Source organism: Odontesthes bonariensis, chromosome 3 (assembly GCF_027942865.1).
Source record: "Odontesthes bonariensis isolate fOdoBon6 chromosome 3, fOdoBon6.hap1, whole genome shotgun sequence".
Classification (NCBI taxonomy): Eukaryota; Metazoa; Chordata; class Actinopteri; order Atheriniformes; family Atherinopsidae; genus Odontesthes; species Odontesthes bonariensis.
Window position 1 is genome coordinate 38323291 of NC_134508.1, and position 21798 is coordinate 38345088.

Sequence of the window (21798 nt, forward strand, 5' to 3'; positions counted from 1 at the left end):
GGATGCAAGGAAAACAGCATGATGACACGAGGAGAGCAAGAATCCGTAAACTGCGCATGAATAATGGAAACCAAAAACGGTGATGAAAGGACAGTAAAACTGTGGCTTAGAGGGGAAACTGATCAGATTAGGATTTACTTATAAAGTACTTTACAATACCTATAGGTGGCCCAAGTTAGCACAAATAATAATAATAATAATAATGACAATGAAGTTATAGAAACAAAAAGTTAAGTACTGAGTTGAGACCGGAGGGGGAATCAAATAAAAGAGGAGAGGAGGAAGGGAAAAGGGATGATAGATCAATTCATTGGTGAGAATTATTAGATGTCTGTGGGGATGAATGAACAGACAAAAGAGGGTGCTACATATTTGATGCCGCTTATATAACTGAGCTGGTTCAGGAATTGGCTTTAGAGACGTTTATTAGGCACGATCTAGAGTGTCTGCTGGTTGCCTGCTGAACGTACCAGAGAATATAGTGACTTACAATGTTTCTGTTTTTTAGAGTATCCCATTTACAGAGTCAAGGTCAAAGCAAAAGAGAATATTCTAATGTTTAGATACGTGATTGACATTTGGCCAAAATCGCAATGCTTTTCTGAGTGCGGTTGTTAAGCTAAATTCAGCAGCCTGGAGGTGAACATATGGTTTCTTGTGGGAGTTCAGGGCTTCATGAGCTCATCATCCAAAACATCAAGGGACCAAAACCTTATGGCTGAGACACACTTCATACAACTTATCTGTCTCAACAAACTATAGAAAGCCTTGTTGATGACCAGGAAGTAGTCTGAGCCCAAAGTCCCTTCTTATTCATCATACCGTACTTTCATATCCTGTCATTCATTTGTGGGTCCAAATTATAAGCTTGTAAATGTATCCAGCATATAGTAAGCTAAAATATTTCACAACAAAGTGATGACCATGTTATCTACATAGCTAATAACAATCCTGCAGTGCAGCGATCTACACCTGGCATTGGTGACACAAAATAACAGTGATTAGTGCGTGTTCTCACATCATTGCTCACTGTTGTGAAAACCATTTGGTGTCTACTGAAGAAGCAAATGAGCGAATGAGGGTGTGATTTTGGGCACAGCTGCAGCTACAGCTACACAACGCCTCATAAATCTTCAACATGACGCTTTTACTTCAGGGTTGCTAAGCAGCTGCTGACTGTGGCATAATTTTTAATATCATGTTTATTGGTATTTCTGATTTCTGTGTAGATGATAGATGTGATAAAGATCCAGGGAGATAAATTGGGATGTGACATATAACAAAGACTTGGAGCCATCTGGAGTTGAACCATGGACACTTGTTATTGAGGTGCTGCAAAGCTTCATATTCAACATAAAATCATCAGGGTTAAATCTAGTACACATTTCACTATATAAACATATATATATATAACGTATTTTGCAACATGCCAAAATATTCCTGTTTCTTTGGTGAAATTCCTCTGCACTTTACTAACTCATGAAAATCTAAAATATCTTTCAAAACAAAAACCAAAAAAAGAGGAGATAACTGCAATACACCAGTCCCTCTTCACATTGGGTGAGATTAGAGGAGTGGATTAAAATGTACTTCTAACGTTGAAATTGACAGTCACGAATAACAGTTATTTAAAAGGCCCATGGATGATATAAGAGTTGGATTTGATGATTAAAACTTCCAACTTCTTCATCACAAGAACAAACTCCTGGGGTAATTTAAAATAAAAATCCCAAACTGGTTTGTTTACCAAAGAAAAAGGAAAAAAATACAGATATTGATAAATATATACAGAAACTGGCATTCAACATAAAAAAAACTAAATTTGTTTAATCAATTCAAAGCTGTTGAATTACAAAAGCTGTATTGATTTTAGGTCTTGTTCTTCTGATTTAAAGATTTCAGTTTGATACATTCTTACAAAAGTCTATTAAAAAAATACGTAAATATAAAAAAATCGCATTTACACATTTTATCATCTGACACTGCTGGTTTTCGAGAGAAATTTGGATTTATGTAAAAGTTTGTAATTTGTACAGTTTGACTGACAGCTCACTTTAGTAAAGCAAACAGCACATTGTTAATACGCTACCTCTGTATATCTGTTACAAATGATAAAATGTGATGAGAGAATAAGATGTGTAGGGAGCAGTGTCGCTGCTGCAGCTTGTTGGTCTTACCACCCTCTGTAAAAACTGTTGTGCAAAAGAAAGCTTATCCTCAACTTCCAATCAACAATCTAATTCTAGAGCTGGCCCTGAATCACATGCCTCATCAAACTGTCAGTCGTCATGGAGCAGCTAATGGCAGCCTGGGAAGCCAGATGGGAAAGAAAACCATAAAAATTGTGTTGGTATTATAATTTTCTAAAATCCAAGAGTTGTTGCTTCATTGGCTGATGCACTGTAAACAATTTTTATTATGAAATTACAATGTTTTGCACTGTAAACCATTTAATTTCACTTTCTTTCACGGGATTGTGTTGACATTTGTGGACATTACCAGAAATGATTCATTATTATGATCGCTAAGGTATTGTGCTTTTTTTGTTATACTGAGTTTTTCTAGCTAGATTATGTTAAATTAGCAAAGTAAGTGCAACAAATTGTTGGATTGATGATGATGCTCAGATAGATAAATATAAAGTGGGTTGTTTCCCCCAGTTAAACGCAGTTGAGTAGCAGAGCTACTTTAATTCATTAGCGTTTTACTGCTATTTTACAGTGACATTTTTTACACTATAGCTTTGTAGCTAACCAGACTGTAGTGTCCAAACAGATTTTACCCACAGTAGTTTTCAGTTTCTCTTTATAAAGAAGGTATTGTAAGGAATAATTCAGGACCGAATACTGGTACTATCAGCCTCGTTTGTGATCGAATTATTGGTCTGTTGAATATTTTTGTAGTTAAGTTATATGTTTTCTACCTGTTTTACTGTACGAGTTAATAGAGACACATTTCTGTATCAGTTAACACCAACAACACTGATGACCTGTCCAGAGTATACCCTGCCTCTTGCCCAATGACAGCTGGGATAGACTCCAGCTCGCTGCGATCCTAAATTGGATTAAGATGGTATAGAAAATGGATGGATGGTTGGTTTAACATCAACCCAAAAGAAGCCTCAACTGTTATTTTGAGAAACACTGACTGTTAAAGTTATGTATTAAAGACGAGTAAAGATTTACCAAAAATCCTCGGCAAGTGCATATCATATTTTGAAGAACAGACTACAATGTAAAATCAGCTCAATTTGAGTTTAAATATGAGACCATCAACGACACAGTAAGCAGAGTTAAAGTAAGTTTTTTCTAGGAGTTTATTTCTTTAAACACTTTATAAATAAAGCTGAACTGTTCTTAGTGTTCCAGTGCATATTCTCAACAGAGTGAATTTAACTTTTCCAGTGTGAAGAGTCGAGGCTTGACAGCTGTTGCGGTTTGTTTTAATATTTTACGCTGTAGCAAATGCTGATGTGCTCTTCACTGAGATAAACAAACCCGCATGAAATCCAATCTAACATGCACATCTCAGTCATTTCACACAAATCAATGCAAGCAGTGCCAACACGTGGTGTGCCTTTATCCCAGACATCCACTTCACTCATGGTGAAATTATGTTTTTTTTACTAGAAGTACAAAAGTCAACATGCTGACTCTGGGCGTTATATTATTGCTTTAATGAAAATTACTTCACTGAACATCAGTCTGTTAACTACAGATTACTTTGTTTAATCCAATCTCCCTACGCAGATTTAAGATTTCAGAGCAGTTGGATGAATAGTGGAAATCATCAGGGAGAAGTTAATTACTAAACTCTAGAAGTAGTTAAATCATGCTCTGTAACACCTACACAATTAATTCCAAAATACGATTTAGCCTGGAGATTTATCTGAACACAGTCTGTAATTAAAGCCAAGGTTTAAAACTCTAAAATCTAACCTTTTTACACTTGTTTCCCCAACTCCAAATTTTTCAACATAAAAGAATTTCTGTGGTTGGTTCATGGTCAGACAGATATTAGTAACCCCAACTTCAGTTGAAACTATTACAGTGTCAACTTGTGACCAAATACATGTTAGTAACACACATTTTGTCCTTTGTTCAGTCATCTTCTTTGCCTGTCTGTACCAGTTTAAAGAATCATATTATAAAGAGCAATGCTCAGTTCAACTGGGAGTTGTAACAGTTAACCAGGTGAAAACAAGTAGGAAATGCAGATGATGGAGATGATAACACAGAGTACCGCTGTATATTTATCTGTCTATCAACTTGTATCTACTATTACTTGCTCTTTTTTTTTCACAAACGCAAATACCACACATTTCATTCAAAAGACTCCCTCTGGGCGACAGCTTAAGAAAATGAGTTATGCTGTCAAATGTCTTTATCTTCAAGTGTGGTGTATATCACCATCTTTCTATCTTTGGAAAGCACACCTCGTCATATGTTTTCTCAGCTTTGTGCACTCGCGTTGCAAAAGTGGAGAGAAGCCGGTAGCTGCAGACTGGCCTGTGGGTGGGTGGGTGGCACTGAGGGGGGATAAAGAAAGATGGAGACTGGAGCAGGTCAGAGGAGGAGGGAGAGGAAGAATGAGGCATAGGTACACACAAGCAGAGAGAGCGGTGGTGTTGCTACAGTACATTGTAAGCTGGTCTTCGTTTGACAGGCTGTGATTTTCCTCCCGTCTGCTGGTTTGGATTGCTGTTTAGTTTAGTGGCTTAACAGTGGTCGGATGTGACAAACTGCAGGAGGAAGGAAAAAGGTGAGGAGAGAAACTGGTGGATTTATCATCCCTCCATGGCAACTGTAAGTAAGTCTCTCTTACATTTGGACATGCAGTTTGTCTGTTTCAGAATAGATCTGTGATTGAGATGTGTGTGTGAGTGTGTTAGAGAGGAAAAGAGTTGTTCACAAGGATGGAAAGTGTTTTTTGTCGGTTTTTCAAGCTTCACATAATCAAATGTTTGTTGCTGCCCGGGATCTATTGACTTCAGTAAGTGCAATTTCATATATTTGCTATGGTGACTCACCCATTGTTGCCATAGTAACGAGGCATACAGTATTTCTTTTTTTCATTGCATTCGTGGAAAGTGTATAGAAGTCGTCTGTCGTTTATGTCTTGTTTACTGTACTTTATCATTTAGCATCTTTTGCTTCTGATTGTTACCCTTTTCTGTCTGGCCGGTAAAACTGCTGAACCATAGTTCTTATAATATCCCCAAATTGAGGCATTTTAGCTGTTCATGTGGTTTATTCTCTTATTTTCATGCCATAACAGAGATTACATCACTCTGACTGAGCTTTTTTTTTCTCCTGATGTTGTTCAGTGTTATCTCAGTTTGGAATAAATTGTTGTTGCTATGGATTCCTGGATACTGAATACTTACGGTAAATATTTAGACTACGTAAAATGAGAAGATTTAGTACTGAAGTAATGTTATCGTAAATAAAGTTTCATCCCACCTGCTGTGACTTTTGAAAAGATATTTGGCAAAATAGTGACCTAGGGTGCTGGGTAGCTTAGCTGGTTAAACTGGTGACCCGTGTAGTGTGGCTGAAAGTAATTCCTGCAGCTGGCCAAAGTTGGAGTCTCGACCTCTGGCACTTTGCTGCATGTCTGCCCTCTTTCCTGTAATGACACTTAAGCCTCATTTCCACCATGCAGTCCGGTACAGGTCGGTTCAGAACGGTTAGCTTATTTCAGTGTTCCAACCGGTTTCACGCAAAGCGACCCGACCCGTAGCGTACCGTTCTGAACCGACCCGTACCGGACTGCATAGTGGAAAACGAGGCTTTAGACCACCAGTGCTCAAAAATCTCTTTTTTTGTTATTCATGTTTATCGTGAACTATCTCTAAAAATAAAAGTGATAAAGCCATTTCTGTCTGTAGAATTAGTCACCTTTGTCCATTGGGAGCAAAAGAGTGTGAAATTTGTGTGAATTTGTTAGATATAAAGCACAGCAGGAGCAGCGGGAGATAATTACAGCGAACTGAGAAATCCACAAAATATCAGACTTTCAGTGAGACCATTGTTCCTTTTTCCATTTCTTATGAGTTAGAGCCATTACCATGGTTTTTCAGTGAAGATAACAATGGGATTTGTATAGGAATCATGATGAGCAAAGCCCGCTGATTATTACCAAAACTGAACCACCATGCTTCACCAAACCAAACCTCAACCAGCTGTCTGTTTCTGAAGGGTAGCGTTTTGGCAATTTTCGTAACCTTTGACCTCTTTAAGAAGTTGATGATCTTCATTATATTGCTATAGGGTACGCTTGTTCTTCCATTTATGCTTTTAGAAATTGTGTGTGAATAAATTGTAAATAAAGATTATCCTTCCAAAATGATAATGCATTCTGAAACTTGTCTTTCAGTACAATTTCTTTTTTTCACATTGATAATACGAAGGAAGATATCCTTTGGAAATTTGAGCTTCTTCCACTCACTAATATTGTATTATAATTGTATTGTATTAATAATTGTATTAGAAATATTTTTCAAATTAATCATATCTGATCTTAAATCATACATTCAAACCAAGCCATATTATGGGACTGGCCATGGATAATCAGGTAGGATGTTTGTCCTTGAAACAGAGGGTCAGCAGTTTGATCCCCAGCCTCTTCATGTGGGCAAAGCATTGAATTCTGCCTATAATTGCCCTTTATATGCTCACTGGTGTGTAATTGTTGACAAAAAACATTGCATACTCCTTAAAGAACTCACATGTACTGTATGATATAGAGCACTGTATGAGTGGGTGTATGTGTGAATGAGAAACGCATTGAAATTCACTTTTAAGAACCTGACAGGGTTTAAAAGGTGCCATATAAGTGCAGACCTTTTACCATTCACACAAATACAAATACGCACATACAGTTTGCATATTAGTTCTGAAGCATTACAAGCAAATTAATTGGGATGACATATTGTATTTCACCATATTAGGTATTTGAAACTACAAACAAATAAATGATGAGATCCAGAACTAAGCAAATTATTATTTTTTTTTTTAGTGTGTTTTTCCAGAAAATTCAGCATCCAATGATCTTTAAGGGCAGACACATAAGGAAAAACCAATGTAACAATGACCAAAACAATTTTTAACCTCAGACACTAATAGCAAGACTTTTGAATTCATTCTAAGCTGCCAGAAGCCATCGGAGCTGAAACTCGAGCCGTGTGGTCCGACAGTTTTGACTTAGGAAAGGATCTCTGCTTTAGATTATCGGTGTTAGTGTGATTCATACTCAGTTTTTATTCCGCTTGGTCTGGCCATCCAGTAGTTAAATCCTCAAATGACCTACTTTAAATAACATCAGTTTTATATCAAATATTTTTCTGTGTGACAACTTGTGTCTCCTGGTGTTGTAACTGCATTTTCCAGTCAGAGAGAAAGCTGTCCTTCCTGTGTCTGCATCCTGAAGTACACACAGCATGAGAAAAGGCAGACTGGCATCCCTGCTATCACTTTCTGCTGCTGTGATCACTGTGTGTGTGTGTGTGTGTGTTGCGTTTCAGTGTCTGCTTCTTGCGCGTCACTTGATAGAGTTCAAACAAGGTCATGAGGGGATTTTGGATGAATAACGGGCATGGGATGCAGCTGTCATACACAACCACAGCAGCAGGCACAAATATACTCACAGCACATATTGCATGCTCCATGACACTGAACTTCTGCTAGAAGTGATGGACTTCACCAAACTCTTTGATTTATACTTCAAGATCATTATTTACTTATTAAGCTGATGTCACTCTGCAAAGAGCTCAGGTTAACAGTAACTCTGCCAATGTCAGGAAGTAAAGATATATATTTCCATCAAAGCAACATCTAAAAAGGCATTATTTAAAAATGAAAACTAGCTATATACAGCCATAATTGCTGAACAAAACCCTTGCATTGAAAATTATATATAGTTTTGGAATTGGACATTTGTGATACATTTCTGAGGTTATATGTCTACGAATAAATTCAGCATTAACATTTTTTTTTCCAAGGAAAACCTGCAGTTTTTATGATCAGTGACTCAAAATACTAGCTCTTTGCAAGTTTTGCTGCACAGATAAGCAGAAATACTGTTGAAATCCTAATCATTGGCTGTTTTACGAGATGAATCCTCATTACAGACCAGATTGTCAGAGACTTTTTACACTTGATATTAACATGTAGTGCTCCAATCAGCAGTGGACTGCTGTACTACTTTGTATGACGTCAGCAGGTTATTCTGGTCTCTGACTTACGACTAGGAAAAAGAAAAGGCCATCATTGATAAGATTTTCTAATCAACCACTCAAGTAAGGTTTGTCACTTGAGTGGATTCAACATTCCTCAGAAAGTCATCTTAAAAAGTAAACTTCAGATCTTTTTTCAGGCTTTTCCTCAATTTTCTGCAAGTAATTGGTTCAGTGCAAAGAGTAGAACATCAGCTGTTGTGTGTCTTTAAAAAGCAGAGGTACATTGGCTCTGCAAAATCCCAACTTCTTCTTCTGTTCATGATCCTTATCACTTCTTTCTAATATCACATCTATTGCTTGACAAAATCTGTTGAAGTGAAATACAGTATTTCTCATATTTTTTCAGGCAATAAGTTTTACTTATTACTTTTACTGAAGTCCTGACCGTTGCCCATCAGTATGCATTACGATGACTACATGTTTATATATAGATAGGGCTCGGAAATGGCATTCAATCAGAAAAGGTCACCAAAGACGCATTTTGTGATGCACTGTCGTACCTAGATGATGCAAGATAGTTGATTGTTTTCTACATGAATAAGAAGACAAGTTGTGCTCATTCAGAATAAAATCCTTGGCGCTAAGAATCTCACAGGGCCAAAAGGGATACAAATTAAAAACATCTCACACTAATGAGTCCAGTTTCATCTGCTAAATGCACTGTCTTAGTGCATTTTGATTATCTTCATTTATTCAGGTCACTGCTTGTCTTAACAACCTCAAGTTCAAGGTTTGATCCACTGCAGGTGTATAATTAAGGCTCAAGGACACATTTAACATGGAAATCTTCCCTTGTTCAGATTTATCATTACATAGCAATGGCAGCATGTTACAATAACGGCTGAGCAGAGGAAACTAAAAATGAATTCAGAGGCTCTTTGTTCGTATTCCCTGGTGGTTTGTCTTAGCGCTTTTGTTTTCAGTAAAGCAGCAACTGCTTTGACAAGCGTGAAGATGAAACAGGGCATTTGCTAATGGATCAGAGGTGTTGAGAGTGTCCCCTCTGATTTGAAAGGTGCCAGGCTGGTTCACATCCTATTAGAAGGCCTCAAACTGGTAACTTCCCAAAGTAAGTAGATAGACATTACAGATTACTTGATTAAATATGTAGTCAAGCTTGTCAGAGTGGGTTAGCATGTTATGTATTGCGAGATGGCAGCCAGAGAACTGTGTTACTGGAGTGCTGATGAATCAACATGCACTTACTCAAACAAGGAGCAAACACTTAATGCTAGAGCTGTGTATGCAATCATACTTTTATGTATTATAAATTAAATTGTCTGGAAACAGCGTCCACAATTTATGATGAATATTGGCACTTGTTTAGTTAGTCTTTAGGTTTTTCTCCCTGCATTTTAAATGGTGGTGTACATCATACGAACATCTGGAACCCCGCACTTCTTCCAGCTCAGCTTTTGTTGTACAAGTTTCCACCAGCAAGCTAGTTTTTATCCACCGTCTTAGACACCTGGGTATATAACCTACAGTAAAATGATAGGTGACAAAGAGAAAACAGCATTGATCTTTTAGCCTTTAGCAAATACAATATATGTTGAGCAGCTTTTGCAACATCTTTTATCATCTTTAAATGTTTGTCTTATTTCTGGTCCTCCTAAGATCAATGATATTTTCATTGTTCACATTCAAGATGAGGCGATTGTTCCTTCAACATGCCACAATTTGGTCAACAGGTTCCCGGCACACAGCTTCTTGTCTATCACTGACACCCCGCAACAGCAGTGTACAGGGAAGTCTGCGGTGTACAGGGTGAAGAGAAATGGTGAGAGTACAGTCTTCTGGGATGCTCCTGTGCTGCTGATCACCTTCTCAGACACACAACCCTTCAGTCTCATAAACCTTTTGTCTGTTTGGGAGGTAGTCAATTATCAAGTTAGATGTGGAGGCATCTACCTGTATTTTATGGAGCTTTTCTAATAACAGTGCAGACTGAATTATATTAAAATTACAGGTGAAATCAAAATGCACGATCCTCATTGTGCTGTGGGCTTTGTCCAGATGAGAGAAAGCTTGTTGAAGCAGGTAGAAAATGACATCTTCTAACCCAGCCCCAGGACAATGAACAAGCAAAGTTTTTCTTGAAATATGTTAACTTGCTCACTGAAATGAGCCAATAACAGTCTCTTTAAGACTTATATATATTGAAGGTTGTTAGGGCAACTGGTCTGTTGTTGTTTAGGGCAGAAGGATGATTTTTTTGGGTTCCAGAATAAGGCATAAAATCTTCCACAGCGTTTCAAATGTGAAAGTTGATGTTTTTTTAGAAATCTACTCTGAATTATTACCTGACTCTGAGATTCAGCCTGGTTGTTACATGGTGCAGGCACATAATGTGTTATAATTACAGGCTGGTATCACAGAAAGGGACAACCGTCTGCCTTATCGTCTTGGTAACCAGGTCGACAAGCCCCCGCCACATCCACCATCACTCCAGTGAAAAGGATTTTAAATTTACTTTAACAGCACTTCAATATAGGCAAACAGCCTAAAACACAGGGCACACTGATTAATCAAACGAGATGTCTTGTCCAAAAGTCTTGCAGTCGTGCCCCTCCATCACTTTCCATTGTGATACCCCAAAAGTTGACCTTTGGATAATACTACCTCAATTGGGTGAGGAAATTTGAGTGTCAACCATGATGAGTAAAGTAGTTTGTTCTCAGCAACCTGAGAATCTCAGTGATTCTCAGTGACTTTCCACTGGCATTGTTTCCATGGGGCCACCATGTAATTTTAATGTATTATGTGCCACCCCAATGTAAAGAGGTGTCAGGTAGGTTATACTTATCTGTGAAGTCAGATCTATTGCACTGTACAGAGCATTTTGGCATCTTTCAACTCACTGCTTTGGTTTCTACAACTTAATTATTTTGTCCACTCTCATTAGTGTCAGCTGAGGCAGGCTGCTTTTTTCAGCTAACCAGCTCTGGCAAAACAACTGCACACTGTCTCCCCTGCACCAAGCCACGGTTTACCAAAGACTAGTGTTCCTACATTTACGATAGTAAAATGAACACTTGCACTACAATCTTATGATGCTCCGCTTCTTCCGCCTTCATGCTGACAAAGGGAATGGAGGCTTTTTTAGTATTACTGGAATCTGCATCATTCAGATCTTCTGCTTATTCAGCATTAGTTCACTAATCAAGCACTTCCAACCCCCTGAGAGACCAAGGAAAGCCTTCGAAATATGCTTTTTTCTTTTTTCATTTATCAGGTGTAAAATGGAGTAGGATGTCTCTAATGGAAAAGAAGCGTTGCAAATATCCCATTTGATATAAAAACTGTCAGTCCGCATAGAATCCTTTAATATATTAATGCAGAGCCTTGACAGTCTCGCTCCCAGGAAACCTACCTTTGATTCCTGACCCACCTTTCGAAGAAACAGCTGATGTAATTCTATGTTACAGTGAAAAATATGCAGTGTTTGTTAATGAAGGAAGCTGTCATAGTCAGTCTCTGAAGTTTGTGGCTGTCACAGTGATTCAAATCTTCAGATTATGTCCCTAACTGTGCAAAGCTATGGCCAACGCAGAGATAAATAGGAAAATAAATGTTTGATTAAGTTGACAGTGGTAAACACAGCAGCCAGAAGCTGTCTTGTGAGCTTAAACATGAGCAGTTGTTATTTTTTGTCTTAGTGCTCAGCATTACACTTTTGTTCTGTGGGGCACACTTTGCTGAAATGATTTGAATATCATTTGTTTCACTTTGTTCATATCACGGAGCTCTAAATATTAGGTTCAATGAAACCAACTGGCTTTTATAAACAGCATCATTATCTGAGATCTATGTTGCTGAAGTGGTATTAAATAGTCTTTAATATTTGTGTTTGTGCATCAGTTCCTGCAGGATGTGAAGGTGGGATTTCTCACTCAGGCTGGAGAAAGATGCAGAGGAGGCATTTAGGGAGTGGTAGAAGTAAGCAGAAGGATGAATATACAAAAAGTTGTCTTTAAACAGATTTCCACACTGTTGTTGGAGAAAAAGTGTGTTCAGCTGTACCTGGTACCTGTGAGAATCTACATCTTTCCTTAGGAAAGACATATCAGGCATTTTAAATTCATTCATTTTAAATCATCATGTATCATCTGTATTTGTGGTGTGGGTGGGTGTTTTTTTAGTGCCAGCCCAAGGTGGAGAGGAGACTCACTCCCCCCTGTTGTGCCAGCTGGTGCGCCTTTTCCAAGTCTAGTTGATCAACTCATAAGAGGACACAAAGGTCAAGCACATGTACCCGCTGACTGTGATGACCAGATGTCCCAAATAAATCCACAGTCCTGGTTTTAAAGGGGATTTAAGTGCGCTGCAAGCTGTTTGAATAATAAATAAAAAAAAGTACAGATGGCACATGGCTGTAATGCTTCCATTGCCTGTTGCTCATAAGCTGTCCCGATGCTTTGATTTTATTTATGTCCCCATTAGGTTTCAAGTCATCTTTTCTTTTTAGTTTGCTCTCTGTGATCATATGAAGATATTTTTAAACTAAGGATGTTTACATGAGTATGTTGGTTATTACTTATTATGGCTTTGATCACAGTGCAGACATGAGATTGATAAGGAACACAATCTGGTTCTGCACATTTCTGCATGCGTGATGAATGCTAATGTAATGTTGTCGTTACTTGCAACAGCACGCCACCTGAGGTGCACGAGTATAAACAACCAATGTTGAAACAGTGAAGTTGACTGAATAACCGTGAAGCAAAAATTGTTTTAAGGCTAACTAATCACATAACTTGATTAACTATTAGAGTAAACTGTTTTCATAGTCCAATCGACTACCTTTCTCAATATTTTAGAATTGGGCTTGTAAAAGGCTCTGTTTCCAGGAATTGTTTTTCTGATAGAAACTGCATCGTATATCAAATAGATATAACTTGTGCAATTTTTCTTATTCAATATAACTCCAATCGTAACTCTCAGGTTACTGTTAATGTTGTAATGCAGTATCCTGCAAACAATCCCTAAGAGACTGCTGCAGTGTTTACTGTTGCAGTGCTGCAAGTAATTGATTTACCTGACTTGCATAATTGAGTTACCTTACCTCTCTGTCTTTGATATCTTTGGCAAACAAAGTCTGCCTTTACTGGTGTACTAAAGGGGAATAAAACATACGCTGTCTCCATCTGTTGAGCTCAACTTGTTCCAAGCACATACTTTATTGTTTCCCACAGCGGATCTGGTGGCTGACAATTGATAGTTGGCTTTGGGCACCTCTCTGGTGTAAAAGCATTTGTGTACCTTGTTCCTGGTGCACACCCTCTCTAAGCATGGTCCTGTAAATAAGAGTTTAGTGCTGTTTTTGTGCGTCTTTGTGCTGATATGTCAGTTGGGGATTGGTCTGTGCAGCACTCTGGGTTGATTACTGACTTCTGTTCTGCTGCTTTAACTGAAGTGCACCCTTGGGAGTAGAGTGTACCCATTTATGCTGTAAATGGTTTTATATGAGCTTTGCCACATGAGAGCAGTAACTGGACCACTCATAGTGGGCAGTCTTTGGTTTAAGAACCTCTGTTAGTACGCAAAAAATGGCTGAAATGAGCTGTCAGCACATTTTAGCAAATATTGCAATATAGTTTTTGTTTCACAATATAGGAAGGTTGGTTGTACAAAAGTTGCTGTTGTTGTTGGCTATTTGTTACCTCAGTGTATTTAATATTTGATGAACCCCAAATAAAAGAAATGCTGTCAAATCCTCATCATAGCTTGCTCACTTTGCATGTGACAGTGCACTGCTATCTAATGATTCAGCACTGTGCGCAGTGAGCTCAGTGTCTGTGTATTGAGTAGCATGCTTCCTTTGTGTTCTCTGAATGTCACACAACGGTTGTACTTTGACTCTTACAAAGTGCATCAAAGAGCAGTAACCTCTATGTCCATATCGCTTCTAAAACAAATGCTAAACAGATGCTGAAGAGAATGCTATGTTAAGCAATAAATTAAAACCCTTTTAAAATGTAAAACTCTTTGACTGAAAGTTGTAGTATTTTTTTTGTACTGCGAGCGCCTGCCGCGCTGAGGGCTAAAATGATGAAAATCCCTCAGCTCTGTTGGATGGTGTAACAGTTACCAGCAGGACCTGTCTGTTCTGGGACAGTCACTTCCATTTGGACACAATGCCTCAGAGTTATGTGATCATTTCTGAAAAACCTCTGATAACAAGAAAGCAATCTTTTAAATTGATACCATGTTTTGGATAAGCTTTTACACTCAGACCAATACTGCTGGCAGTATGTAGATATATCTGTTGTTTTCACCTGTAGTACCATGATAGTGGGATTCTTTATCCTGGAGAATAAGTCACATAAACTGAAACTTAGCTTGAAAGTTTCAGCCCTAAACACATGCACGTGCAGAACAACTGTAATGCTAATTGCCTATATTTCTGCAAGTTGACTTATTTTATGTTTTACAATCAAAACAAAAGATACAATTAAATTTATTTCATGTGCAAACCCCCATTAATGGAGAAGTAAGGAGATTTTATTAAATGCAGCAAAAATTTAAGTCTTCCATCGTTTGCTAAAATATTTATTAAATACAAGTACAAAGAAAATTATATCCAGTGTTTCGATTGAACAACTTAATTGTATTTAGAAAATGTTAACAAATTTGATAGAGGAGTGACTTTGAACTCTTTTTCTATATTTAGAGAATTTAAGCTATTTTGCATACTCAATGAGGAACAGATGAAATTAAATCTGATGAAGATTAAGATTTTTTGGGGAGTAATAACTAATTGAGTGGGCTTGAAAAACTTTGTCAATACTTAGTTAAAGGGATAGTTCGCCTCTTTTGACATGAAGCTGTATGACATCCCATACTAGCAATATCGTTTATGGACATTTTCTTACCCCCCCACTGCGTCCTGTGAGCCGAGTTCCAGCCTCGTTTTGGCGTTGACGAAGGTAGTCCGGCTAGTTGGCTGGGGCCACAAAAATAAAGCGTTTTGCTTCTCAAAACAATATGCGTTCAAAAGAATAATACATTTGATTCACAAAATCGTTCTCCAGGAAAAAGTCCGACCTCATAATGCCAAAACGAGGCTGGAACTCAGCTCACAGCACACAGTAGGGGGTAAGAAAATGTTCATAAACGTCAGAGTCAAAAGAGGCGAACTATCCCTTTAAAAATATAGTTAGATAGGGATGCTTCACTTAAAAGACTTATACATGGTATACCTTACATGACATATCGTGCTGTGTTTGTTTCCTATCTAATCTCAGACTTCTGTTTGTACCAGCATGCACTGGGAGAGTAGCAAAAACACCTAACGGGCAAATTACCAATCGATAGCAAAGCTGCTGCAGCTATGTTCACCAAACTCTTATAAAGTTCCTGAAACAGCTCCACTGCAGCCACAGTTATATAAATATTCTAATAAAAAAGGATCATCTGCATATTGGTGACACCCAACATAGAGAGATGGACTGAAACAGAAAGATGGAGATATTACAGGCAACAGAACGAGCTTGTGGTTTGCTGCTCTTTTTTGCTGGGTTTACTGCCTGACCTCTGCACATGTTGTTTACATTTTGGAAAGTATCCATGCATATTCAAATACCAACATTTATGCATGTGCAATATGAACTTTGTGTGAGAAACAGTTCATATGTATAAAGCCGGTATATGCAGATACCATGTAATCCACGTGTGTGCACTACTGCGCCATTCAATGTACTTTATTGATGAGTACTTGGAAAGCTTTTTTTTTCATGTAAACCCTACAGAACTGCAATATCAGTGAATTTTATATGGGTTTAGTAGATATGTGTGCATCCATAGCACTTGTCTCGTTTGCCTTTTTAGCTGTCCTGCCAAGAACTAAATGGGCTTTGAACCCCACTGCTTTCTGTGGAGGGCCTGCAGGGTTTTATTAGAGTGCTAATAAAAGAAACAGCTATAGGTGGAAATATGTCCCAGGTTTGTGTATGAGCGCAAATCTTTATACATTTGGTCTTTTTTTTTTTGTAAAAAAAACTGTTGACACTCAGTAGTCCAATCTGTGGTGCTGAGACGCGTGAAGAGTCAGTTCAATATTCCTTCATTTAAAGGTGCTCAGGTTCATTAGACAGCGTCATTTTTATTTGTGCTTACGGAAATGTGATTGAGACGGTCACAGAGGTGGAACCAGTGGTCTTTTTTTTTTTTTAACAATTTCATTATTCTTTTTAATTTATGGTTAATGTATTATTGAAAGAATCCCTGTTCATGTGCCCATAATAATAAGAACTCTGAACAGTAGCATTAATGAAGATCATCATGAAGGAAACCACTGCTGAGCTTTTATTAGAAGAAATGTACAATACTGTCTTGCCTATGGAGACAAAAAACATAGTGTGGTGTTGCTTAATTAAATTTGACCCTGAACATTCACAGTTATTGAGGGGGCAGAGCAGATTGCATGAAACCACTTCTTAATCAACATTTTGATATGTAACTGTGATATAATAACTATTCATTCTTGACATCTGCAACAGGTTACAAATACATATACAGTATTTTGTCATTTAACTATATGCAATAATTTTTTCCCATTATTGATCACGTGCATTTCCATGAAATATATGATGTGGTTCAGTTAAGTGGTTGCAACAAACATAGTTCAAAGCCAGACAATGAAGGGGTCGAAATGGAGTTACAAACCTGTCTTGATCTTGCACAGTTACTCGGCTCCAAATCTTTCTGAGAAGATACATGTGTAACAAAAGTCTGGTAAGAATAATGAGTTGGTTCACATTCACTGGAAAACATTGGATTAATCCACAATCTTCCCTGTTTCTGTTCATCAAGAGACACAAGGTGGATCTGTTCTACAAGGTTCGCCACGTAATGACGGAGCTGATCGACCTGAGAAGGCAGCTTTTGTCCGGTCACCTGACGCAAGACCAGAGCAGAGACGTCAAGAGACATATCACTGTCAGACTCGACTGGGGCAATGAGTGAGAAAACACACATAAACAGTGACATACATCCCATATCAAAGCACACATTTATGCACACTGATACATATTAACTGAAACAACAAATTCAAAGGATGCATATTTGAGATTAGAAGTAAATTCTTCACCTTGTAAATAATAGCTGACAAAAAAATCGTATCACAAAGTCCATGTGTAGCTGTTCTACAGGTGTCAGGCCCATCATTCCTCAGCACAAACTTGTTATTTTGAATTGTCATCACTGCATGGATTTAAAAGTGAAAACTTTTTGGAGGACTCTTGCAGTCATAAGGCAAGTGGATGAGGATTAAAACCCATGGTTGAAAAGACTCGTTAGGTTTTGTTTACAACAGATAAAGATTGAGAAAAGCTGCCCCTTTGCTTCGAGATTAAGTGATTACTAGTTTCAAAAGTTATCAAAACCACTGCTCCGAAGGGGGAGAGACAGTTTAAAAAGTGATGCCTACTCATTTTTATTGCACTGACCAGAAGAATAAGACAAGAACAAGGATTTCTATGAAAATTGTCATTTACCTGGCAGAGTTAACAGACTTACAAACTCACAGTATAGTAAAATGCAGTGTGTGTACATAATACAAAAAAAAATCCATTAAATCATAAACTAGTGATTTTCTCACCATATTTTTATAATACTCTTGCACTCATAAGTGGATATGATTTGAGATGTTCTTGCAAATTAATACATGTCCAAGGTGAATACTAAATAAGAGAGTTTCCCCCTGATCTGTCAAAGCCAGAGTACATTAAAAAGCTTCCACTCAAAGGAGCGTAGCAGGAAAAGTACGTCTGTTATTCAAACAGTTATTAAGATCTACTAAGATCAACAATACAACTGAATAACATCACTGCTTCTACTCATTACTGTTGTTTTATCTTTTTTTTGGGGGGGGGCACTTGTTCCCTCAGTGAGGGAACACAATCATTTCAAGCTCCAACAGTGCTCTAAAACAAGCTAATTAGAAGCTACTTTTCTTGTTGTGCAGATCAGTTAATCAAACAAAAGAGCAACAGGTCAGTCAGAAAGCACAAATAAGTGTTACTCCAAGCAAAGTTGGACTTTTAAGATACACATAAATATCTGAGGTTGGGATTCTCAAACCAAGCGAACACAACCATATTCTGTGGTTGGAGTTTGATCAGTGCTGCATGTATACACTCCACTAGACTCAAATGGGCCTAGATGTGCTGTACATGCTCCAAGTGTATGTTAATACAGCTTAATTTCCAATAAAGCTGCGCTCATTCACACGTTCTTCTGTTTCTTATGTCAGATGGCCAAACACGTCAGAGATTGTGATTGAAAATGAGCCCATTAAAACTATGTGTAAACTCGTGATTGGTTAATACAGAAATTGATATCTAGTTTCTCTCCTACAGTCTAAGAAGCCTTTTGATTAGTTTCCGGGAAAATTCTGAACATGTCTTTGAGTCCCTGGCCACTGGTTTGCAAGTGAAAGATGTGTTAATTGCGATTTACTAGAAAGGAAATCTCAGGAACAAAGCCAACTCTAAAATTGCTTCATATATTATGTGTGTGTGTGTGTGTGTGCACGGTTTATGTGAGTGTGTCAGTGTTGTTTTGTGTGAAGTCATATGAAACATCATCCATCTCCTTCTTGCTATCTCTCTCAGACACCTCGGTCTGGACTTGGTGCCAAGGAAGGAGTTTGACATGGTTGATGAAGACCAGATTAGCGTCTCAGATCTTTATAAGATGGTAAGACCTTTATTCAGTGATATAAGTCTTTTTCAACAGATAGATAACCCTTCTCGGGCTACTTCAGACTGGTTCACAGTCTCGTGTCTGTTGCTGCAGCCATTATATCTGGTAGAGTGCAGAGTGCAGAGTAACGAAATTTGCATTATTTATTTATTATAATTCCAATTGGCTCAAGATAGACCTGGAGCCCCATCACCTGCCAATCAGAAGGGATGTTCATAAATAATTGTATGGCTGTAGCTTCTGGAACAGCCTGCTGGTGGACAGTTCAGTCTGTGCTGCTGAGGGATGCATTTAGAGAAGCAGCTTCTGGTGAATAAAATGTCACAAATATGTTTCATATAACTACTCTGTCCTTACAACGATGAGTCAAAGAGGTAATTATACCAGCTCTTTACCAGTATCCCAGTTAGACTTGATTTAATGTCAACATTTTCCTCTCATAGAGGGTGCGTAACAGCCACAGCTGTGAATTAAACATTCAATAGATTCTGCCGCTCATCTCATTTTAGGCTGTAGATTAATGGGATGGGAGAACTGTTTCTGCTTTTTCATCCTGCAAAAGGTGAATATAAATGTTTGAATTTGATTCATTTTAGCTTTAAACTGCTTGCAAAGGTTGAAAAGGATGTTAACTAACAGAATTTCTATTCCGTTGGTGTATCTAATATTGCATTTGAAATCAATAAGATGCTATTGAATTGCCTAGTTCAAATTATTTGAATTTGAATAATTAATTGTTTTTTTATGACAATGTTCATGTTTATTGATGTTTATTGACTTTACTGACTTTCAGTTACAGCTGCTACTCACTTTGTACATTATATAAAAATGAACGGGGATTTGAAAGCCCTCACTAGAGTTAGACCTGAGCAAAGGTCTGTTCCACGCCGCTGCTGCTGTGAATCACTACACTGTTGTTGTGTTTTGGTGCTCAGAACATGCTTTAATTTTGTGTCCTTCTGGCCATTCCATCATTTCTCCTGTTATTCCCTGTTTATCTTTCTCTGAAAACAACCTGCAACTTTAATTTAATAGGTTTAACCTCAAGCAACACATTCTCCCAGAAACAGCTACATCCTTTCCTCTCCTTACTTTGTTTTTTTTTTTCACATGTAGAAATATTCAGCCATGCCTCAACCAGCCAACATTTTCTATGTCACTTTTTCACACTGTGTACGTTTTGCCACTTCCACCCCAGGGCAGATATAAAATGAACATGAAGTAGTCATTCGTATTCAGGTCAGAGGACCTTAGAGTCCAATCAGACATGTCTTCTGATGGCCTCAACACAACTTTCAGGACATTTTAAAACTGCTGTTCTGATTATGTGAACTGTAAAATTAAACTTCTACTTCTGTCTGAAGGCCTTCCTGATTCTGGTTAAAAAAAAAAAAACAGAATTTGGAATAATTCTGGCTGCTATCTGGGTGACTGTGGTGGATCTGAGTGCTTTGTGAATCATCATCAGTGAATAAATTATTTATTGATTATTATTCCAGGCTACATGAGCTCACAAGACAACTGAATTATTGCTGCTAAATTATTAGGTATATTTCAAAATCAAGTCTTCAAACCAAGTGAACTAGAGAAAAAAAATCACTAGAGAACAAAAATGGAGCAACACATGACCCGACTTTTCTTTTGTGAGTGATTAGGTTACTGTAAAAACTACACAGTTAGATTTAGACATTTAAAATATATAGATATGGTTAACTTAACAACTGAAAAATACATCATCGGGGTTGTCTATTACATCACAGACCCTATACGAAAAATAAGGCAACATAAAACGTTGCTACCCCACAGTTTTTGAGCCTTTGTTGGGACTCTACTATGTTTTAGCACTTTGTACAAAAACAGCTATTTCACAGTCTGGAGTGAGACTTGGCTGAAATGTAAGTGGTTTTAGGAATATTTTGTGGTTTTTTTTTTTCAAGCATTTTATGCAACAATGAACTCTAGTAAATAATGATAATTGCTATTTAGTGGTGTCTTCTTCATGAATATTTTGGTTCAGGCTTTTCTTCTATCATGACAGTAGTCCCCACACATGTAAGACATCTTTGTGGCCTGTTTAGGTAATAGTGTCATCAACCAATGGCACCAGTTAATTTTCACAACTTATCTAGATTTACAGAAATGTAGAGCTTTAAATGTCAAATATAGACATTCAGATATAGACAGAAAGCTTCATATTTGAGATATTTGTTGAAAAAGTGTGGTGTCTCTATGTTCTTGTTCCTAATGTGTTTCTGATTTTAATGGATAAACTTAAACTGCATCAGATCTCCAGGGCTGTTTTAACAAATATTCCATCACAAAGAAGACTGAAGCCAATTAATGTTGTTATGAGTTGAAGTGTGACACATAATCTCAGTTATTGATGGTCTCTTAGTAATACATACAAAATAGTCTGTTACATCGGTCCTGCTTTAAATAGCTGAGCTGCAGTCAAACACTATTGTTGTAGTGATTCCCCTTTCTTCTGTTGCCTAGAGACTGATCTGAGGACAGGGTGAGAGATAAAGTGGTAAAGTCTGTAGATGGTAGGATAAAAGCTGGAGAAGAGTGAATAAACAGAGAGAGAACAAAAACATATGTATGTATAGTTTTTTAGCATGAGAACAACAAATGGAGACAAACAAGGAAACAAAAGTTACTCAGACAACACTGAAATATAAACTTAATTGTTTTTTCTGGCAAATGACGTTACTGCAGAGTAAAATTTAAGGAATACACAAAACTGGTATATAAAATGAGTAACAAGAAGCCTTCCTATGTTCTAGATAACTGACTGAAGTAAGAAGTCACCCTGTAACATATGCTGTCAAACATTTTAGGAGGGTAAATAG

General features: G+C 37.6%; 1 protein-coding gene across 7 annotated transcripts in view; it reads left to right on the forward strand.

Moving 5' to 3' along the window:
- The window catches only part of LOC142377541 (dedicator of cytokinesis protein 3-like), a 224270-nt gene that overhangs the window by 150874 nt on the left and 51598 nt on the right, over nt 1-21798 (forward strand). For 5 of the 7 annotated variants that reach the window (XM_075461759.1, XM_075461761.1, XM_075461760.1 and 2 more), the window contains exons 6-7: nt 17054-17202; nt 18856-18940. In XM_075461759.1, the coding sequence (XP_075317874.1) occupies nt 17054-17202; nt 18856-18940 (234 nt within the window). Of the gene's footprint in view, nt 1-4605; nt 4810-17053; nt 17203-18855; nt 18941-21798 lie in introns of those variants that run through there. The other 2 variants (XM_075461765.1, XM_075461766.1) reach the window with 2 other exon arrangements.